General features: G+C 45.6%; 1 protein-coding gene across 7 annotated transcripts in view; it reads right to left on the bottom strand.

Moving 5' to 3' along the window:
* AMBRA1 (autophagy and beclin 1 regulator 1) overlaps positions 1–23,343 on the bottom strand; it is a 181,265-nt gene that overhangs the window by 13,291 nt on the left and 144,631 nt on the right. For all 7 annotated transcript variants that reach the window (XM_039226730.1, XM_039226731.1, XM_039226733.1 and 4 more), the window contains 3 exons: positions 18,076–18,264; positions 17,037–17,191; positions 3,436–3,575 (listed from right to left, as the gene is read on the bottom strand). In XM_039226730.1, the coding sequence (XP_039082661.1) occupies positions 3,436–3,575; positions 17,037–17,191; positions 18,076–18,264 (484 nt within the window). The remainder of the gene's footprint in view (positions 1–3,435; positions 3,576–17,036; positions 17,192–18,075; positions 18,265–23,343) is intronic.

The following is a 23,343-nucleotide window of genomic DNA, read 5'->3' as shown; positions in this document are numbered from 1 at the left end:
CTGATCTATGAAGCCGGAAGTGAGCAAGCACCCCCTCACATCAATCTGGTACTTCACGCCCACTGTGGTTATCGCTGGGGGTGTTGGCTGGGCTGGCAGTCAGCCAAAGGCGCAGCAGCAGCTTGGGAGGAGTGGCGGGTGGGGGAGCAAAGCAAAGCAGAAAGGAGCGCCTCCCTGCTGGGAAGGGTGGGGTGCCGGGCTATCAGCCACCCTAATGGCTTCGGGCAGAGGCCACAGGGCCAGCTGTTCCTCTCCTCACCTGTCCTTAGAATTTCTTTCCCTGGAGTGATGGGGGTATTTCCTTAGGCCTTGTTCTTCTGTCAGTGGGGTTTTAGTGCCATGGAGAGATGCCCCGGGGGCTTGTGACCTCTGTCTTTGTGCTTGGAGAGTGTGGAGGCTAAGACAATGGAGGAGAAATCAAGAGCAGGACGGAAAGCACAAAGTAAGGTGCAGCTGCCTGTGTCTGTGGACAAAGGCAGCCGGCCACCTGTTGTAGAGGGAGGGCTGTAATCCTGGCCCAGCTGGCTGGCTGGCTGGCTGCAGTGCCCTCGGGAAGGGGTGTACCAGAGCTCTAACACAAGGGGATGGGTGGTGAGCCTGAGGCATCTGCCTGCTGGAGAGACAAGCCTGAGCTCCTACCTCCCTATTCATTTGTTCTCCTCATTCTAGGCCAGAGACCAGCCGCGGACTACTGAAAAAATGTGAACATTCTCACTCCTCTCTCATTTCCCATCACATCCATCACCTGCCCTGCTTAAATGCCTCCATGTAATCTAGAGTTGCATTCTTTTTTTTTTTTTTAATTTTTTTAATGTTTTATTTATTTCTAAGGAGAGAGAGAGAGAGAGAGAGACAGCATGAGCAGGGGAGGGTCAGAGAGAGAGGGAGACACAGAATCTGAAACAGACTCCAGGCTATGAGCTAGCTGTCAGCACAGAGCCCGATGTGGGGCTTGAACCCACAAACCGTGAGATCATGACCTGAGCCAAAGTTGGACGCTTAACCGACTGAGCCACCCAGGTGCCCCTAGAGTTGCATTCTTTACCTGAGACCTTAAGAGAGTTATGAAATTGTATGTGTGTTTTTGTGGTATTTTTTTTTTTTGTGGAAGAACGTATATTGTTTCCATCAGAATTTCAAAGGTGTTTGTGACTGAAAAAAGGTTAAAAAAACAAAACAAAACCCAAACAGCTGTAGGAAAGAGCTCTGGGTTGGAAAGTCAGGAAGCCTAATTCTGTCCCTGATCTGCTGGGAGGCCTGGGTTGAGTCTTCCCTTCTTTACTGGAATACTGCTCGGTCTTCCGTGCCTGAAACTAAATCCCACAGATATGAAGGGGACTAAGAAGCGGAGAAGCTCTGAACAACTTGGGACGGACTCATATCTGTCTTAATGTACACAGTTCCCTTCAATATGTACCCTAAGATTTGGGGTATTTGCCAAAATGACCCAAGAAATCAGGAAACAGCAAGACAGGCAGGCCAAGCTAGCTCTCTCTCAGGCCAACACAAGTTGGTCTGCGATGGGACGCTGCTTGTGGTGTCAAGTGCGAGTGCTCCCGTGCTCCTGGAAGAGGTCCAGGTTCCTGCAGCTAAGAGTTCCCTAGGCAGAGTCCAGGGTAGCTCCAGCCTAGTGAGGGTGGATCCTGAAGACGACATATGGGGAGAAAAGAGAGAAGAGAGGCCAAAGCCAGCTTCATGTTTGGCTGAGGTGTCTGTGACTCACACCAAGTGGGGAGGCCAGGGTTTCAGGCACAAAAGCCTTTGTGGGACCACGACATACTGGAGGTAGAGATTTTGCCTCTGGAGGGGCAGGTCACTTTTGCAAGGGAAGGGGCTGGGAGTTTGGCTGGCACAAACTCCCATGGCTGGAGCTACAGACAAGACAGTAATGCTGAGGAAGGATGTCTTGGAGAAACGGGGACTAAGAAGGGCCTGTAACTACAGCGTTGGTAAGAATAAAATTATGGTCCAGAATTCTGTGCCAGGTTTGGAGAAGATGCCTATTAGAGTCCTCTCATACATACCTAAGTGGGAGAGATAAGATAATCAGTCTCAGGTGCTCTGGGGAAAAAGGAAGAGTTAAGAGCAGACTCATCCCACGACTATGGTCATGCCAGAGGGAGGGCAGAAATGGACAGACCCAGTGACAGGGCTAACAGTGGCACAGTCATTCAAAGAGGGAGGCTTGGTTCTGGAAAGGCGCAAGGAGCTAGGGAAAGGGGCTCTCTGGACACAGAGCCTGGGGAGAGTGCAGCTGGCGGAACCATAGTCTCAGATGGCAGCCTCTCTTTGGGAGGGCCTCCAAAATTTCAGGATGGAATGAAATAGGTGCCCTTAGAACCGGGTTTCCTTTTCTCCTGAGCCACTGACCTAGCTCAGCTGACAAGGGTTCAGTCACCAGTCACCTATGAGGCCACAAGAACTGACCCAAATATACACCCTAGGAAAAATCACCAAAGGCCCTATGAAAAGGCAGAGCGGACACTTCCAACAGCCAGAGACCCTACCAGACCAGTCACGCCATGCTCTGTGATCTGCAGAACACCCTGGGAGAAGACGCTGCACCACGTGAAGGACAGCATTAGGACGGCCTGGAGGCAGAAGTGGCATTTAGTTGGCTGGAACCCTGCAGCGGCCCACGCAGCAATCAGCCTGATCTGCACTGAAGCACAGAGCGCCACGCGCCCCACCTGGCTGGGTCTGGAAATTGATGACAGACCTGGCTGACTCCTAGGGTCTTGAGTGAAAGAAGAGACCTCTGTTCCCCAAAACGCCAGAAGGGGAAGGGGTGTCATCAGGACCTAACACAGAAGTGCTATGGTTCCCCGTCCCCTCCTACTCTTTACTTCAACACCGGATAATGCTCATTTTGATTTTAAATGAAGCTTTCCAATCTGCCTTCACTGTTACAAAGCGCAAGCAGAAAGGAAAACAGGCAGGACCCAGAACCAGGCTGCTAGAGATCAGTGGCCTGACAACTTAGGGCTTTAACAATACTCTATTTCCAAATTTATTAAGTTATGTCTATGGCATTTACACAAACCTAAGACCACCTGTTGAATTTTTCAAAAAGCGTTTAGAAAAGAATCTTTGATATCTATGCTTTTGCCTGCAGGGAAACTTTACTATCACTAGGGAACCAGAGAACAATAGAAAACAAAGAAAAAAAAAACCACTGCCTTAGATTAAAGAAGACATAATAACTAAACCAGTCTTTTGAAGACTTCTGGGATGGAAAGCTAACCCTAGCAACCCCAAGTGAAAAGGACCCTCTACAGAGTGACACAGAGAATAAGGCAGGCTCTAGCAGAATTTCGATTTCCCTTCTACGAGACCCCACCTCACGGCCAGACCTACAGATGGTGCTGATTACTCCCATCCTCAGTCTGGATGACCCTCTCCCACCCGTGCTGCCACCCACCCTGGGCCACTCACTCTGGTCGGCAGATCACCAGGTCTCCTTTGTTGGTACCATAGGCCAGGCCAAGCCCTGGCTCGGGCAGCCAGCGGGCAGAGTTGATGCTGACATGTCTCCGCTGGTCGGCAGGCATGGGGTAAAGGACGTTGAAAACTCTCTGGGTGGGGGAGAAAAGAGGGAAGAAAAGAGAATTCGAGGAGAAATAATTTGTTACCAAGATTAACAAAGTCCCTTCTATGGCTGGAAGCAAGTTAACCAGGGAGGAAAGGAGCCAGTTAGGCTGGAAACGGAAGGCCTCTTGCACATACTGCAGAACTTGAGGTGGCAGGGGGAGCCCGGGACCTTCTTACTTCAGAGGAAGGCTACAACTCTGTCGAGCAGGACTAGAGGACGCTTGGCCTTTTCTGCAGGAAGCTTGTTCGTGCTCTCCTTACAGCCTTTTAGCTCTTCTCACTTTGTGGCTTTAAGGCGGCCCCCTGGAAAGGCTGTCAGAGCTCCACTCCCTAGGAAGGCCTGCTCCTAACTTTCCCCTGACCAGACAAACCAGTGAGAGCCAAGCTCAACTGGGAGTCCCGTTACCATGGAAATCACAGCTCTCACAGCAATGGGGAACTGAAGGTGATAGGGGGGCGGGAGGGGGTGATAACACCAGAGAACATTCTTAATTCATCTATTTAAAAGCAATGTTAAAACTGCTATTGTTAAGGAACCTAAAAGGTGCACTAAGATGTAGGAAGCAGGGAAGAGGGGAATCTTGAACACACAGGTACATGACTTCTTTCTAGCTTATATAAATCACCATTAAATAGATCGTATCCATTTCTCCAAGGGAGAGTCTCCCTTCAATAGTAGGCTTATTTCCAAAGCTACTATTTTCTCATGAGGCTGCTTAGCTGTGGCTAAGGGTTTATAGCGTAGGTGAAAGAGAGCCTCCAATCGCTTTGGCCTCTGAGCTGCACAACATTCCACATCAACTTTAGTCACAGAACAGGACAGGACAGTGGGAGAATGAAGGATGGGGACTTTCTTTCTAGCTAGAAAGCCCGGGTTGGAGTCCTGACACCACTTCTCTAGAACAATAACTTCTCCAGATATCAGTTTAAAAAGATACAACACCAGGGGCACATGGGTGGCTCAGTTGGTTAAGTGTCTGACTTTGGCTCAGGTCATGATCTTACAGTTTCTGAGTTTGAGCCCCATGTCTGGCTCTGTGCTGACATCTCAGAGTCTGGAGCCTGCTTTGGATTCTGTGTCTCCCTCTCTCTCTGCTCCTTCCCTGCTTGTGCTCTGTCTCTCTCTTAAAATAAATAAATAAATAAATAAATAAATAAATAATTTTATTTAAACAAACAAAGAAGATACAACACCAATATCCAAATAATTGGAGAGATGAAGAGGCATGATGTGTATAAAATGTCCAGCACAGTGCAAGCTCATAAATGGTAACTGTTGCTATTATTATCAGGAACCTGCATCTGGGGCTTCAAAAAAGATGGTCAGGGCCTACGAAGAGGATATGAAGCCAAGAATCTATAAACTGGAATTTCAGTCAATGTTTTTTTCCCTTTTGGCCTCTGTAGGTTTTAATCTATAAAACAGGGATGAACTACATCTGCTTTTCCCTCTCCCCTGATGGAAAAAACAACAACAAAAAAGGAAGACCAAATGAGATGTGGTTTAGAAAGTAATATTAAAAAAGGAATTTAGGGTGGTACAATAATTATTACTTTTCACATTATCCTGATGAAGATTTAAAATTAAAAAAAAAAAAAAAAAAGGAAAAGTAGAACTTGAGCTAAGGGTCCGCTGCACGCACAAGAATGAGGAGATAAGCAGCCCTGGATGTGGGAACCCTTGTTCATGTGTTTTGGGTGTCATCTATCTGAAACGCTTTCACCAGGACGGGCTCTAGAACGGAGAGGACACCACCATGAGTTCTCAACATACTGGCACATACACACAGAGTCCTGTTATGAATAGTTTCCCAGGCTCTGTGGTGCTGAGAAATGTGCCCGGGCGGCGAATGGCACACCGCCTGGACGGCCCTGCAATGGTCCTGAGGTTGAATGGGTCTCTTACAGATATGGAATTGGCTCTGTTTTGAGGCAGAAGCTGCTGCTTTAAGAACCTCCTGTGCCCTCCCTTTCTGACTCAACTCCAAATGTAAGAATTAGCAAAAATCTTTGGTCTAACTGAGGAGACTACTAAAAAAAGAGCCCAATGGAGTTTATGAATTTCTAAACTAGTCATGTAGAACATGGTTGCTTGACCTCTGGATAGTCTCTGCCTTGCACACATCTATCTGGCAGGTGCTCTGAACGAACTCATAGCTGCTGCTCTCTACCCGCCTCAATGGCTGACTCTCCGTGCAGATGGCAATACCTGTCTTTTCCCTTTGCACCTAATCAACCCTTTTCCTTCAAGTCGGGGATAGGGTGTGGTTACCTTTACCCTTTCTCACACAAGTTTTCCTTCCCAGAAGATAACTCAATAGTTTCTGCCCTACCTAAAGGCCACATGGTTAAATGAGTTGGGACACACACTCAAGGACAAACAACTATGTCTGGGATCACTGACTGTTTAACTTTCCTTCACTCCAAGGTTAGGTGGCATGAGTGGGGTGTACCAGGGTTCAGAGGGATGTGTGCTAGTTGCAGTGGGCTGGATGAGGGGTTTCGGCCTTGGCCTGTGGCAGCTCTACAAAGCTTCACAAGAAGAGTCTCAGCTGAGGCCACAAAGACTCGCTCCTAACTACAGGGAGCTGGGCTGAGAAAGCAGCCTTGCACAAAGTGGGAGAATAAGGTTTTGGTAAAGTAGATGCTTTAAGGTGCTGAGTTTTTTGATGGAGGTCTCGAGGAGTAAGAGAATTCTTCTAGAAAGGTTTCAGACCAGGAAAGAAGCAGAGAAGCCTCTCACATGTCACAAGTTTATCTTTTATAGTCTGTTGCTACAGAAAAATTAACAAGCAAATACTATCAATTTGCTTATAAGCACAGGAACCTACTTTGGAGACAAAACCCTCAAAAGACCAGTATGATGGATGACCCAGCTCAGCTGAGACAAGGTCAGATGGACTGGGGAGAAGTAATTAAAGGTTGAGACCCTCAGAGACCTTGCTGCACAGATAGTCACAACCTCTACGGCTATAGTAGTCATGGGACATCAATTCACTCTCTGACGATGGCAGTCCCCCTGGGACCCCAACCCCGTCAAGTCCTTAAACACCATTGAAAGGGCAGCTCCCAAGTGCCCATCTCCTCCAGGGTTTGGATATTAGATTAAATCCTGCTTTGTGGCAGGAAGCCAGAAGATCCCACGTGAGGATCAGCAGCCTCCAGGACTCCTGATAAGCACCTGCTTGCTTATCACACTCTAATGTGGGGGTAGGAAGGAGGGAGATGAGAGCAAAATATATCAGGGAGGGTGTAGTAAGGACAGAGGGTGCAGGGTGGGCAGGACTCTGATTTACAGTCCATCCGGCCCAATACTCCTGATTTCACACTAGTTTGATGCCTCAAACTAAAGGAGCCCAGAGGAATGAGAACCTGGCCCATTTTCAGAATCATCCAGAGATGAACTTTTCGCTCCATTCTCTGGCCGGAGCTCTCTCCAAAGCATTTCACAGAGGAGGGTATTCTCCTCACAATTAGTCAGCCCTAGTGACAGGAAGAATATCTGCTCAACAAGTTCCCCACTGCTAACAGGCGGTTAGGTAGCTCTGGCCACTCTCCCAACATTTCCGCGTTCAGCTGTCAGTCTATCTGACCCAGTGACTAGGGGAGCCATCAGCTATCTCCTCCCAAATTCCAGGGGGGTCCACCTCTGGCTCTGTACACTGAAGGTTCATCAGCACTGACAAGAAGATCTGAGATCGTGTTAAGGGACAGCTCTGGCCTTCACTTAAAGGCACCCCAAATATATCACAAATAAAGGTTTACTTACCACTCGTCAAGGACAAAGCTGGGTGGCCTGCCAAAAATCCCTCTCTCCCTCTGACAAGAGAGACACTCCATGAAGCTGCAGCACCAAATTCCATTACTTTAGAGGAGGATTATCAAGACCTGGGGACTCTTTGTGGGGCTGGATACAAAACCCAGCTGCTGACTGACATTGGCAGAGACCTGGCTTCACCTGCTTTGGCCACAGCTATTCCCTGGTATATGACAAATGGTGACAGCAACCCTCTCCCCAAGCAGACTGTTCTCCTTTCTGTCTAACCTATATGAAGGGAACTGGAGTCAATGTGCTAGACAAGAGTCAGTGCCATCTCGGCACATTCTCAGGGAATGAGTCAGGTTGCCAAGGTCTTTATGGTTCTAAGAGAGTGGCAGAAGAGAATGATTCACTTCTGGGGTCCTAGACCATCTCGTGTACCACCTGCCTTTCCATCCCTCAAACTCTACTTAACAGAAGTAGGAGCAAAAGAAAACAGTTTCCAGATCAAAACCAAAGGGATCTTGTTTCTTGTTCAAAGACAAACGGAAAAGAATGAGAGGCAACCAGAGTTGCTCAGAGGGGAACCTTCCTCTCCACCCTTTTAAAATGTAGAAGAAAAATGTACTGCTGCCCTCAAGAAGATGTTTTCTTTTCAGCTGCATATCAATAAAAATAAAGCTCAGACCGTTAGTCTGAGTAGCTAACTGCACTGTTCAGATCAGCTCAGATAAGGAGCTGAAAGAAAAAACTTTGTGGTTATCTTGTTTGTGTTGCGGAATCTCATCATCTGTAAAACTGGAGCGGCTCCACGGTGGCAAGAGGTCGAGTATTGCTTTAACTAAGACAATGGAAGCTGGTGGTAGGAAGGAGACAACCGAAAACCGACTGCCCACAAGAGAAGGCCCAGGCCAAGAGGAAGAAAAGAACTGTGAGAAGGAGAAATGCCTTCTCAGTAATGATGGAGATCAAGGGAGGCCCTGAGGCTTTACAGAGGGTTACTAGAGGAAAATTAACTCTCTGGGAAGAGGGAAAAATCAATGGAAAGCAGATGCTAAGAGACAGCTGACCTTTCCATTGGAAATGGATGGCTACACATCTTTTCAGAGGCTGAGAAATGCACAAGTCCCAGAGCAGGTGGTGGGGGGAGTCTGCTCACCTTCTATCTTTTCTTCCTTTCAAGCTGTTGATTTACTTAGATTCATGAATTACTTAAGTTTCTTCATCCCTAGGAAAATCTGACTATTTTCCAGAAATTTTAATTTCTTTTACTGTCTCTAAGCCTTCTTTATATTCTACTTTGGAGTTTAGAACTTGTAGGAGGTTGCTTTTAAAGTGACCATTTAAAAATAAGAATCAGAATATGAGCTCACCTAATTCTCCCCTTTATTCAGCTGAAACAGGAACAAATCGGCCTAGATCCCCCTTGTCCAAACCAAAGCTCTCCCAACAGAAAAGGAGCAACAGCAATAGCTCCTTTTCTTAACTTTTTCTTTCTTTCTTTCTTTTTTTTTTTTTTTTAAGAAAGTTCTAGGTGTACCTGGATGGCTCAGTTAGTTAAATGTCCGACTTCAGCTCAGGCTACAATCTTGCGGTTCATGGGTTCAAGCCCCGCATCAGGCTCTGTTAACAGCTCTGAGTCTGGAGCCTGCTTTGGATTCGGTGTCTCCCTCTCTCTCTGCCCCTCCCAGGCTCATACAAATTCCTGTTCTCTCTCTCTCTCTCTCTCCGCAATGCAAAACATTGGGGCACCTGGGTGGCTCAGTCAGTTAAGCATCCAACTTCGGTTTAGGTCATGATCTCACAGTTCGTGGGTTCAAGCCCTGCATGGGGCCCTGTGCTGACAGCTCAGAGCCTAGAGCCTGCTTCGGATTCTGTGTCTCCCTCTCTCTCTGTCCCTCCCCCACTCATGCTGTGTTACTCCGTCTCAATAATAAACATTAAAAAAAATTTTTTTTAATGAAAAACATTAAAACAAATTAAAGTAAGTTCTAGACTCAATGTGGGGCTTGAACTCACATCCTGAGATCAAGTTGCACATTCTACCAACTGAGCTTGCTGGGCGCCCCCTTTACTTAACTCTTGGAATGTGTTGCCCTCTGCTGCCATTGATAATCTGCTGCCTTGAAGTCATTTCTAGCCAACCTCTTGTCATTTGCTGGGATCTGAAAACTCTGTCTTATTCACTTATTCCTCTTAAAGAGCTTCCAAAAAGCAGTCAGAGGACAAGAAGTTTATTTTTCAACTGTCTGATGCTTTTGAAAGGCCATCTTGAGCCATTAGGACAAAGCAGAGAGGTTACTTCAGCTGAGGGATCTACTTTGGTGCTAAATGAAATACCAAGGCATTTATTTAATGCTCCTGGAACAAATTAAAATAATTATTTCCTCCTATTCCCACATGTCTGTGCACAGCACAAGTTCTTGAACTTCCTTGGCTTCATGAATCTCAAAGGAAATGGCCAGGTGAATAGTTGTTGTAGGGATTCACCTTAGATAGGACAGTCTTTCAATATATTCAAATACATTTAATATGTTTTAGTTGATACATATTTTTGGAAGGGGAGCTCTGAGGATGGTTAAACATTAAAATACTTTGTATTTTATACTTAGAATACATTAAAATAATTTTAACTTCTACAAATGCAAGGATTGGTTTTCTTACCAATTCTTGAAAAAACAAAACAAAACTGTTCGGCCTTTTGCTTTTGAAGCTATCTACTGGGAATCTCTCGCCACATCTCCGAGCTGGGACTGGCACTCCGAGAACCCGATATTGGGCAAAATTGTGAAATGAGCGGGACACTATTTTTGGAAGGATTATCTCCTTGATAGTTTTATTCAATTACCGTTATGGAGATGCGAGCTAGACACCCTGATGATGGCAGTGAGCAGAGGTGTATGTTCATGCACATGTAGGAAATACACAGTGCACAAGATGTCAAAGGGACACATATTCCTGGAATGTTCCTGAGTGTCTCCTGCGTGCCAAGTGCAGGGAAGGCTAGGGATACAGCAGTGCAAAGACCAGTCAGTCAGGAAGCCTATTGTGGGAGCGTCTGGGTGGCTCAGTCAGTTAAGCATCTGACTCTTGATTTTGGCTCAGGTCACAATCTCACAGTTCATGAAGCTTGAGCCCCATGTCAGGCTCTGCACTGACAGCATGGAGCCTGCTTGGGAATCTCTCTCTCTGCTCCTCCACCTCTTGTACTCTCACTCTCAAAATAAATAAACACTAAAAGCAGCAGCTGCCACCGCTGCCAGTTGTGTAGCAAGAGAGCAGGGACCAGGTCCATTTTATGCACTGCCTTCCCAGATGTCACAAAGTACCTGGGCCCTAGTAGGGGCTCAATAAAACTTTACTGAGTGAAAAGAATAATGCACAGAATAGGCTGCACTCTACCGAGAGGCCATGAAGAAAAGAGTTACTCTAGAGGAATCTGTCATGGAAAAATTCACCGAAACTAATTGCAGCTCTACTGTTATTTTTAATGTTTTATCTAGCCCCCTCCCTTCTCTGACAAAGTGCATCAGAGACACCCCTGAATTCTCCCATACTCCCTCCCCCTTTCCTGCAATGTGCTGAAGAAAGCCACTGTTTGAGGATAGATGCTTTGTGCCACATCTCAGAAGTCAACTTTAAGATAATTGCAGCGGAAGCAGCTTTTAATCAACTGACAGGCAGCTTTAAGAAAATTAATGAGGACAAAATCTTAGGAAGGAGTAAATCATTTCTGACAACAAAGCCGTCTCTCTTTTATCCCAATCTCCCCTTGAAGAAATAGTACCCTTCCAGGGTACAATAATAAAGTACCTTTATTTTTGGTTTTTGCCACTCCCAAGGCCAGACAAGATTAAGAAAGGCTCATTCCCTTAGATTTCTGGAGAATACTCTGGATTGAACTAGAGTTTTAGGTGACTTCTGAAAATCCAACTTTCAGAATCTAGGGAGGTAGAGACGAGTAGTAGATTATGTCACAGGCTAAATTCAGGGCAAAGAGGTTATACTGAAGATTATATACTGAAGCATGGAGCTAGGACAGGCCCAAAGAGCTTGCGCATGTTAGTTACATCAGCGCTGGCCAGGGCTACAGTGCTGGATACCCAGGCTGCCCCAAGATCTAAGCGACAATTTAGTTATGACTAATTTGTGCCCTCTGGATATCAAGCCTTTTCTGTGGTTCATTTTAATGAATTTATAATAATAATCAGTCATCACTAGGCTCTGTGAAGATGGCTATAAAAGTGACAGAAAATGGCTATAAAAGACAGAAAGACAACTGATGGATGTTTCTTTATAACCAGGAAGACCTCCATTAAGGGGCATTACAGTGATGTCTCCCATCCAAGGATAACAGTGAGTGGAATGTTGGAAAAAGGAACTGAAGAAGTCCTCCTTTAGATGGGGAAGGGCCTGGAGAGACAGCCAAAGATAGCCTCTCACTTTTTCAGCCAAAGCATCTCTGTATTCTGTAGCATACAGGCAGGCAGGCATGGCCTTGTGGTGAAGAGCTCAAGTCAAGTCAACTGTGGGCAGGTAAGAATTTTAATCAGAAATGGAAAAAGGCCTCACAGGATTAGTTCTTAAAGTACTACCACTAGGATGTCAGCCTGATCCAGAATGCTTTAGGTTGGGGGTATGCATCAATTTCTCAAATTGCTGGAAGTATCTGAAAGATATTGTTATTTAGGCACCATGGAAGCAAACCAGATGAGGTTCCAGAGACGGTAAGAGCAAAAAGGAAAAGGACAAAGCTATACTGTCAGGTGAGGTCTAACTAGGATCCCCATGCAGTCAATGATTGGTTCTTAATCTTGACTGAGTGTGCAGAGTCATCTGGAGGGCTTGATAACACAAGGATGGCTGGGCCCCACCCCTCGCCTGATTCAGCAGGCCTCATGTGAGGCTGAGAATCTGAATTTCTACAAAGTTCTCTGATGATGCTGATGTGGTCCCAGGGGAGTACACATTGAGAACTACAGCCCAGTTTCGAGTAGATCATAGGTCTGTTAAAAATGGTAACAAATCTGCATTCCTTCCTTGCTGCCTAGAGGATGAGGGGGATGCACAGCTCTAGAGCCAGGGCCCCAGAGGAAAAAGGTATACATGTGGACAGTCCCCCACTGAAGAGCAGAACTCTCAAGGGGAAGAAGTAGGGGAGGAGAGGAGTGAAGAGGAAGAGAGACAGGGAGAAGAGAGGAAGAGAGGGGAGTGGAGGGAGAGAAGGGGGAGAGGGAAGGGGGAGGGAGGGGCTGGCTCTCTTTCCAACACCCCCTCCAAACTAATAATCTGTCTAGGTAATAGCTGCTCAACAGTTGAATTCAGTTTTGCCACATAACCACAAAGAAAAAGCTTTCAATAAAATGGACTCTATTAAGCATTTGAGGCTTTGCCTTAAAGAGCACAATGCTGTTCCACAGAGAAAGGAGGGCTAAATTGCTTTTTCTCCTAGGGCTTCTCCCATCCAAGTCAAATGATGGTGTCCTCATCCATCACTTCTGCCAATAAAATGAACAGAGAGAAAAGCAAACCAGCACTGGTGAGATTCAAGCAATCAGTGCCTCTAGGACCTGTAGGGATTAGGCAAGAAGGATCCTCTTCAGTTCTTCCTGAACCACTTCTTTGCCCTCAACCCCCATCTGTTGGGGGAATGGTCTATGCCTCTGGGAAAAAGAATATACAGCATCTCAATTCCTATGTTGAAAGCACTAATCCTTATTTTTGCTTTCCATCTCAAAATGCCCCAACACCACTCCCCATCCCCTACAGCTGCTGACTTTTGCCCTAGGTATAATAGCACTTATTACTGCTACAAAAGTGGAAGAACAGTCTGGTGTAGGACTATTTCTGGTGTCATTAGTAATTTTGTATTTTTGTTATGCTTTTACTTGGTTACAACCAAAGTTATTACAATGTGTAAGTTGCCACTATTTTAGAAAATTAATTGCAGTTTTCTGTGACAATATTATGCCTTGTTCCAATTAGAAAATGAAAGCAGAGAGGGCACACTGGCAGTTTAGTGTTTTGAGAATTTAGCAAAACCTGAGCTCAGCAATCTCTAAATGCCTAACTTAAAAAACCAAACAGAAACTAACAAAGAGCCCTCCCTAGCTCGAGGATAAGGGAGTCAGACAAAAATAAGACCCTGAGTCACAGAGTAGCATACCCAGCCTGGAGGAGCCTGGAACAGGCAGAAGGGAGGGGGTCAATCAAATATGTGCTCAGTCTTATTTTTCTAGATTTGCCAACCACACCAAAGTTGGGAAGACTGAACCTAACCTCAGAAGCAGAGAAGGGAAATATCAAAAAGACCCTGATCCTAGAAACAAAGGTAAAAATTAAAACGGCTCAACATGGGGGCAGAACAGAATCCAGCAGGCAGATATTCATGGGCGAGCCCTGGAGGGTAACACCAACTGAGGGAAGACAGGAGGGGAAGCACGGAGAGCCAGCAAGCTAAGTAAGGTCTGGCAGGAAGTGGAGCACAAAGGCCACTCTGCCTGCGACAGGATTAGCCAAGGACCCAAGCTCCACGCGTGAAACCACAAGTCAGAGCCTGTGTTTCTCCACCTTGCTGAAGGGGCTGAGGGCAGAAACGAGTCCCTAAGAACAGTGGCTCTCCAACTTCAGTGTGTTATCAAAATTACTTGGAAAGCTTGGTGAACAGATGCAGATACCTGCACCCCTCCCGCCCCATTCTTACGTGGATATGTAGGCCCCCGCGGTCGTGTCTTTTTGACAAGGACCCCATGTGTTCTCACACAGGTCAGAGGAGCACAGTTTGAGAAACATGATCCAGAGGTCTGAAGAACTGCTTAGAATAAATGCATCAAGGTGAGGCAACAATTAGCAATTCATTTTCAGAAGAGTTTTCATATGGAACTGGGTAGGAGATTGTCTCTTGGGGAGAGAGATGTCACTTGAATGGGAATTAAAATAAGGGAAGTCAAGGCTCTGGAGGATGTTCTCCTGAGAAAGTCTGTTGACCCAACAAGTTCACCCCTCTGAAAATTACCATGGTGATTTCCAAGAGGGAACACCAAAAAGAAGGGGAATGAATTCTGGGTAGAGAAGCTTGAGGATGGGTCCGTCACCCACAAAAGCATTCCTTTCAAAGACAGAGCTTCACATTATAGGTGGAGACATCCACCTTTACTTACCTGTGTTAAGAGGTAGGTGCTCTACTGTCCCATTAAACCCTTGCTCCCTGTTCTCAGACAAAAAGGCACTCCTTGCCTTAAACAGTGGTACAGCACAGCTATCCAAAAAAGCTGGTGTCTTCTCTTCCACCAATGACTGAATTCAGGGACATTTGCTGAGTGCTTTGGTACCTTTGGATGTTAAGGGGCAACCAAGACCTAGAAAACCAGAAACCTCTCTGTAGTGCAGGGGTTTAAAGTCCGATGTGGTGGACATAGGGCAAGCAAAACCTTGTTCAGCATCCTAGATCCTGTCTCTTAGGTGAGAGGAACACTTCCCAAATGGGAGCTTTCTAGTTACTTCAGCTCCCTAAGTGGCAGATGGTGCCTACTGAGAATCAAAAAAGCCTCACTAGGAGGCCTGAGAAATAGTGCTCGTCACGAGGCATGCAGCAGCTGGCTAGCTGCCCTGAGCCCCTTAGCAGGACAGCAATGGATTACCATATCTCCTCAGCAGACTCCTCCAACTGCGCTCTCTGAGCTGCCAGCCCCATGTGACAACATCTTGGCTTCCGCCCTGTAGCTGTTTGCCCTTAGCCAGATGTTTCTAGCTACTTATGGAAAAGAGGAACCTTGCTAGCATGGGGGACTGGCCGGCTGTGCCCAGAAGTTGGGCAGGAGCCCTGGCTTCCGGAAGAGGCTGGAGATGTCCATTAGTGTTGCCGAAATCAGATCCTGTCTCTTAATGATTATAAAAAATTATTCCACAATTAGGCAGGAAGGGTTTAGAAGAACAGCTGTTGGGACCAGGATTCTAGGTGGTGCAAGGCAGAAACCAGGTACTTTTACCATCCAAATCTGCTGAAGAGAAGCAAAATAAGAATATTTAAACTAAACCTCAACGTCCATCCTCAAATATCTAGGTAAGAAAACAGGCCTATGAACTTCCCAGAATGTCTTCTCTCACCTAATACCAGATATTTCCAAAGTCATCTGGAATTCAAGAATTGGGACTTGCCTGGCAGTATGATTTCAAGAGCAGAGACTGCCTGTTTCATATTTCACCCCTTTTAGAGGCTTGGTGGGACATGCGGTCACCTATCACTGGTTCTGCTCGATATGACCTAGAAATGCTAAGGAGAACGCTTGCCTTGAGCTCCTCCTTCATTTATTCAGCTTCTCCTAGATGTCAGGTTCCTTATTAGTACTTGAACTTCATAAAGGTGAAACGGATATGGTCTTCGCTCTCGAGGAGCTCACAGTTCAAAAGAGGAGAATGACATGGAAACAAGTTAAGTGCAGTCTGGTGTGATGAGTGCTAACATGAGCGCCAGTAGCCAGGTACGGTGGTGGTACAAGGAGGGAGTGTTTAGAAAGGTCCCGCAAAAGGGCAAGAGCTATGGATGTCGAATTTGAGAGAGAGAAGGACAGTCCAGGTAAAGGGACACTGACAAGAAAGAGCCTTCTGAAATTCAGGGTGCTTGGAAGTGGCTCAGTAGAGTTGGACAGAGGGTCCCTGTAGGAGATGGGAGGGAGAAGAGGCTGGCAATAACCATGCTAGTTCACCCACTTTCTGTCACTTTCTACACAGCAGATCCTATCTCTGGCCTTTTTTTTTTTTTTTTAAACAAATGCTTCCATTCCAAGCATCAAACATCTACATGCACAGCACTAAATGGAGGGCCCTGGGGGATATGCCCCTAAGGAGCTCACACTGAACCTAATTGGGCAGATTAAACATACACACCACTCAGCTAAAGAAAACACAAAACAAGACATAAACAAGTGCATAAAACTATAAATGGCACAGCACAAAGTGCTAAGGGAATTCACAGGTTCTTAGCTTGAGACAGAGCTTAAATACCATCTAATTAGAGACGCATTCAAATGCTCAATTCCCCTTGGCAAAAGCAAATGAGTCCCCATGGGAACTCAGTCAGAAACTAGCATGGCTGAGTTCAGAAGGCCACTAACCCCATGATGCCCAGAAGGCTTTCACGGCAGTATGAGAGAGGTCCACCTCAGACAAGAAAGGGCTCCACCAGGACCTTTCTCTGCTAGTGAAATGGATGAGATGGTTAAGAGCACAGCAGCTACCCAAAGGCCTCATCCTCCAACATAATTACAACCCGTGGAAAAGAACACTTCATAGGATACTGTTTGTCGATTTTTATAATTTGCTTTAAAAAAAAAATTTTTTTTTTAAAGTAAGCATAAATACTTCACTGGGTCCTTTATGTATCTCCAGACTCAAGGTCTCACGTTGAGGTAAGGAGGTACTCAATTTGGTCTTCATCTAAAGACACTTTCAGGTCTCTGGGGAGTCAGCTCAGGAACTAGGGTGTGAGAAAGTTCCTGCTTTTTAATAGTCCAGAGCTTCCAAAAGTGAAGACTGCTGGTCATGGAAGGGCTGGACTGCAGTCTTTCCTTACTCTTTACAAACATGCTACCTCTAGTCTGGGCTGGGAGATCGCCCCATTGACCTTCACTACCTTACCAAGCCTGGAGAGCTGCCCGACAGTGGAGGCATGTGCCGTGGCACTCACCCTCATGGAGGTCTCGCCACCGTGGGCCTGTTGCAGCCTGAAGACCTGGGCCACCATGTGCTCTGTGGAGGGATGCAGCAGGATCCTCCTCGAGGCCAAGCCCACCATTACGTATCGGCCCATTGGGGACAGGCTCACCGAAATGGCATTGGGACCTGAGAGCCAACAGAACAGAGAGACGTTTCCCAGAGTTTGTGCCATTACAAGGAAATAATGTTCCCTCTCAGTCTTTTCTCTTTATTTTCAATTTGCATCCTTGGTTACCCAAGGGCTCTCTCATAGGAGTGGAGTGAGGAGTACAAGGAGAAGGTGTCTCAAGTGCTGAATACAGTGTTTGACACAGAGAAAGTACTTAACAAATGCTAACCACTGATAGGATCACATTTTAAAAAAACTGGTACCATACTGAAAATACTGCTTTTAAAAAAAAAAAAAAAAAGAAAAGAAAATACTGCTTTAAAATCTATTTTCACTTCTTACATAGGACCATTTTTCCATTAAATATTCTTCGATAAGAACATTTTAAAGGCCAGATGGTATTTTACCCTATCAATGCACCTTCATTTATTTAAGCAATTCTTCACCATTTGACCTTTTCCTGTATGATAAGTAACACTGCTGTGAACATCCTTGTACATAAATTTCTGTATAGTTTTCTGATTATTTCCTTAAAAGTAGGATTGCTGGATTGAAGGGAACATACACTTTAGGGGCTTTTAATACACAATGCCAAACGGCCTCACAGTGTATGAGTATGCCCACTTTCCCAAGCCATGAGCACAGCTCCTCCTTTATCTGTGGCCATCACAGCAGGAGCATGCTGGCGATGCTGTCATGGCAGGAAGGACTCTTATTCTGAGATTCTTCTGTAATGCTACCAGCCAAGACTCCTGCCAAGCAATCTTCCTCTGGCCTGTGCCCTAGGGAAGCAGGGGCAAGATATGACCGGTACTCCAACCTAAGCTATGCCTCACCTAGGAATGCCCATGCAAAGGCACCAGCATCCCTCTGTCACTAGGTTGGGCTTCCATTCCCTTACCAAATCGCTTGGTGTAGAGCATTTCACCCAGGTTATGGGGGGCCAACGAGTACACTGCCAGGATGCCTTCATCAGGAAAGCCCCTCTGGCTGCTAGGGATGAAAGCTGCCAGGAGCTGGCCATCTGCAGAAATGTCACAGCTGGCATCGTTGTAGATCTTGCAGTTCTGCACCAGCACATTCACGGAGGCTGCATCAGACAAAGAAAGAAAAGAAGGTAAGAAAGTTTGGAGTTGATGGTGTGAAAAATTCTGTGCCAAGAAATTTGGGGGCCTTCCTAAGGGCCTGATATGCTAAAGACTGCCTTGTCAATCAAACTAAAATGTCATGGAAGAAGCAACACAAGAAACAGGAAAGATATATCTCTTTTACCATTTTAATAGGAAACGACAGATAGTCAACACAATCACAACCACCTGCTGAGTCATAGCTCACACTTAGGAAACATCATTTGAGAGATTAGATATGGGAAAAGTTATTAAAGATTGTTCCTGGAGAGCCACTCAGCAGCTGTTATTGTCCAAGAGATCAAAACTAAGATGAATGAAAATGCAAAACCACGGATTCCAAGAGAAAGGTGATATAGGTAAAGTTTCCTTGGGGTGAGAATTCCACTGCATACCTGCTATGCGACATTGGAGAAGGAAGTCCTTTCATGAGTTTGTGTCTTACTTTCTCATTTAAGGGAAATGGAACATTTAGAGACTTCAAACTTCTGGATAGGTCCTTGCTAATTAATACCTGTCCCTAACTTCACAAGAGAGGACAAGAGAAACACAGTCCAGCTGTGGCTGGATGGCTGGAACTCTTCATTTCTCACTATGCTGTATCAATACCATAAGCAAACAGACAGGGGCAGCCCCAGTCTGTAGTTGGCAGCAACAAAGAATTATGGACAGGGTCAGCCAGGCAGCAGGCTCAGCAGGAGGGAGCAGGGTGGGGGTGGGGGTGGTGGCAGAATGTGGGGAGAATCTGCTCCATGTGACAGGACTGAGATGTTGGCCAGCACTGGGCCTGTGCCTGAACGCTTCGTTTTGGTTTTCATTTGACTCTCCAAAGCCCAGTGTATAATTCCCTGCCAGCAGGAAGCAGCTTACCCTTGATGTGAGCTTGGAAGCAGGGTGCCCACACCCATGGGCACAAGCAGAACAGCACAACACATCCAAAGGGACCAAGTTCCTCTGGGCTTTGTCTCACTTAGAGCTACTTCAAGTGCACACGAAAACAAACTTTTCAGTCCTTCTCTTATTTGAAGGAGACTATTTGAATGTCCACTGTCGAAAGCATTATGGTTTAAAGAAAAAAAAAAAAAAGCCAAGCTCAGCTGCCCTCACCAGATTCCAGGTGATCTATTCCAGGAAGCCAAGAGGCCCACCCTGGAAGGTCAAGGGCAAGTTTCCCCAGGAAATTAAGGAAAACAAAAAAAAGAACTGCTTCTCAGGGGCCTTAAGGCTTAGGGGCTCAGGGACCCACAGTGACGTCTAACCCTCTATATTCATCCTCCTTTCCCTGTGTGTTGTTCACGAAGGCACAGAGATGACAAAGTAGATCAAAAAAGACATCAGAACACATTGATCAGGTGACTGTGCCAACCCTTGGGGGCTGACACCTACAGCACCATGACACATAGAATCGGGAGGGACCACAGGGATGGCTCTGTTTGCTAACTAAGAACATAATGACATCCAAACAGTCACTGCTATCACCATTAGGGCCCTGGACTGCTCAGCTTCCAACCTGCCATCTGCTCTAGCCTGTGTGGTTAGATTGATCCAGTTAGCACTGAGACCGTCTGCTCCTTACTCAGGGTCCCAAGCCTGGTGCCAAAAAATGACAATCTTTTCCTCCTTCCCTAGACTGACACACAATTCCAATTGGCAATATATAAAAAAAGAGAAAAAAACCAAAGGAATGGGGGAAGTTTTGGGAGTGAGTCCACCTTAACCTTCTAAACAAGAAGCTGGCACAACCCTCAGAAAGGTAAAAGAAACAGACAATTGAGACTATAACCACCAAACTTTAAGACAGTTTTGCACAATTACCATTTTATCCACGTTTACTATCTTAAAAACTCATGATGGGTATTTTATGAAAGCAGGCTTTTCTATCTTAGTGATACATAGATCTCACATGTGTTAACATACAACTCAGCTGAACGTATAGAAACCTATATAGTAACTCTCAGAACTCACCACCACTGTAAAATAAAAAGCATTTAACTGCTTACTGTCAGGTTAATTCCTAAGGGGAGCTAAGGTGGGAAGGAGAGTACAAGTAAGATTTTTCTTTTTCTGGAAAGCTTGGCTCTAAACTGCTGAAAAACTGGGCGTATCGACAGAAATGCATTTTGTCAGCCTCCAATCCAAGCCACTGTGTTTGTGTTTACTATATTAGGATAATTCCAAATGAACAACCACCTCTCAAATTTCTTTGCCTCCCCACCAACTCCACCCAGTTTCACAAGTGCTCAAAGTCACTGCAGTGAGCTCCTAGACAGACATACAAGTGACAAATGAAAAGAGAATGCTGAGAACTCTGGCAGAGCTTCTCCAGGCGTCCGTTTAATCGCAGCAACTGTGCAGCTCGTGAGCTGGGGCTCCAGCCTGCCCGAATGGAGGGGATGTGGCAGGCACACAATGATTCGGGAGCTTTGCTTCTGCGAGCACTGGGTGGTGTGTTTACAATTTCATTTTTATTTCAAAGTTCCAATTAGCAGCTTACATTTGCTGCTCGTTGTCTATTAATTTCCCATGTGGAAATGGCAATGCTCAGTTACAATGGTGAGTGGTCACTGCTCCAATTCACTTGCGCAGCTTCTCCTCACGAGGCCGAAATTTTGATGAGTTAATTTACACAGCCTTGGGCCATATGACAGTGATGCACTCATGACAAGGACAACTCACCCTTTTTGGACTGAACAATAATGTAAGCAGGTAGAGAAAAAGGTGAAGTGAAAGAAAGCCTAAGACACTGGCAACCCACACGCCGGCAGAAATCTTTGTTCTGCTCCCAGCCTAGGCTTATCACAGTGCTTCTCCAGTATTAGCATGCATCAGAGTCACCTGGGGGGCTTATTCAAACATAGAATGTTTGGGTGAGGCCTGAGAATTTGCATTTCTAACAAGTTCCCAGGTGTCTCTGATGCTGCTGGTATGGGACCACACAGTTGAAAACTGCTGCCTTACCAAACAGTCCTTGATCCCTGAGCTGTAACTCCAGCAACCTGCCCTGCACTTAAAGGCAAGACACGTGTGGGGAAGGGTGACGGGGCAGCTCAGAATGGAAATAAAGGTTAGGAAAGAAAGGATTTTTCAAATCAAAGCTGCTTAAGAGCTTCAGGGGGCAGCTCCAGGGGGAGAAAAAATGATGCAGAAGACTGCAGGAAGCCATGTTCCAGACTCCACAATGTAATCTCCTCCTAATTATAAATGATTTCCAAGTGAAAATGCCCTAGCAGGGAATGGGAGGGGTTAGAAATACTGATGCCTGGAGGAGCAGATGGCTCTGCCTTCCTATCAGCTCCATAAATTATAAACAAACACCTTGTACAAAGATCGATTTGTAGCCTGTTGCTGGCTGGCCAGATGAGGCCATGGGAGCGATTAGCAGTTGCAGTGCTTTTGCAAATGCATTAGATACTGATTTGGAAAACTCAAAGGGGTTTAAATCAGCAGGGACATTTCCTTTTAGCTGTCTCTGAGCCCCTCTGGTTGCAGAATAAGACCTCCTACACAGAACTCCAGATGACACTGCAAGCCCTCCCCAAAGGCACCAGTCCCTATATCCCCTGTGGTATGGTCTGCCTTATACCATTCAGCTGCTGGATTTCTGAAGGCTGGTTCTGGCAGAGAACCCTAGTGACCAATGCTTTTTACCTAATAAGAGCTCACTCTTAAAAACCAGAGTGAATCTAATAAGCTACTTTTTCGTGAAAGTGGTTTCAAAATTATCTACGCCTCTGAGGCCTCTTCACAGGCTTCTAAAGTTTACAGAGAGGAACTGATTAATCCTGCATCCCAACTGAGAGGAACACTGGGCAAGAATCTTTAACTCCAGAGAAAACTTAAATGCAATGCAGGTAAGTCAGATGACCAGCAATACAGTGGCTGCTGAACATGTGAGTAAAACTCCAGTCCAGTGGTTTACAGGCACAGGCTGTGCCACAGCCAAAAGCTACCCTCCACAGAGAAGTTTGTAGTGTTCAGAAATGAAGCTAGCAAAAGGGGTTCCTTACTTATTCTCCTCACAGCTGAATCTATCAAGAGGGAAGATGCAAACTGTAACTAGACTTCATTCAAACCAGCGAGCAAACCACAGGAAACTCAGGTAAAAGTGACTATCATTCTAGAGGGTAATATCCTGGGAAGGAACACTGACTATCATCAGACATATACACCCTAAGCAACCAGAATGCAGTTGTTTTCCAAGGTCGAAACTCTAAGAAAAATAGGACACTCTTAAAAAGCAGAATTCTAACACCATGCATGAGCCAAACTAAATGAGTCAATCTGGCTGCACATGAAGCTCTCTGATCAGCCCAGGTTTTACAAGAGTTGTGATCAAAAAATATAAGAAGAAACACAGGAGGAGAATTATAGGAAGTTGAAGTTGGAACAAGTTGAGGCTTATATAAAACACATTAAGGACAACCAAAAAGGCCATCAAAGCTATGCTAGCAGCATATCCAGTGCCTGTATTCTGAATATTTTGTTTTCCTATCAAGGCAAATGATTGCAACTGGGTAGAAACAACATGCTTGAGAAGGATGGGAAGCCCATTACAGATAAGGCAATGGGCGAGAGCAACATCTTGCTTACATGAGCATTACTCTCCATAGATGGAGAATATGCACCCCAGTGTACTAAAGATGAGGGCAGGTGGGACTTTACAGAGTTATGGCACTACTCTCAAAGAATCATGGTGCAATTTCCTAGAAAAAGACATGATAAAAATAGCTAGCACTTTCTGACCATTTACTGTATGTCAGGTAATGTTCAGAGTGCCTGACATTATTAACTAATATAATTCTCAGAACAGACCTATGAGGTTTGAAGTTTGCACTATTATAATTCTCACTTTATAGACAAGGAAATGAGGTGGAGAGAGATTAAATAACCAAGGTATACTGATAGAAGGTGGCTGACCAGGGATTTGAACCTGGACATTGAGTGTGGTATAAGAGTTCATATGCTTAAACCCTCGTAGGACAGTTGACAGAGAAAGTTATCAAAGAACTACCAGGAAGGAAGGAAGGGAGGGAGGGAGGGAG

Source organism: Hyaena hyaena, unplaced genomic scaffold, assembly GCF_003009895.1.
Source record: "Hyaena hyaena isolate Hyena2069 unplaced genomic scaffold, ASM300989v1 scaffold_23, whole genome shotgun sequence".
NCBI classification, from domain to species: domain Eukaryota; kingdom Metazoa; phylum Chordata; class Mammalia; order Carnivora; family Hyaenidae; genus Hyaena; species Hyaena hyaena.
This window is presented reverse-complemented; position numbering and strand designations above follow the sequence as displayed.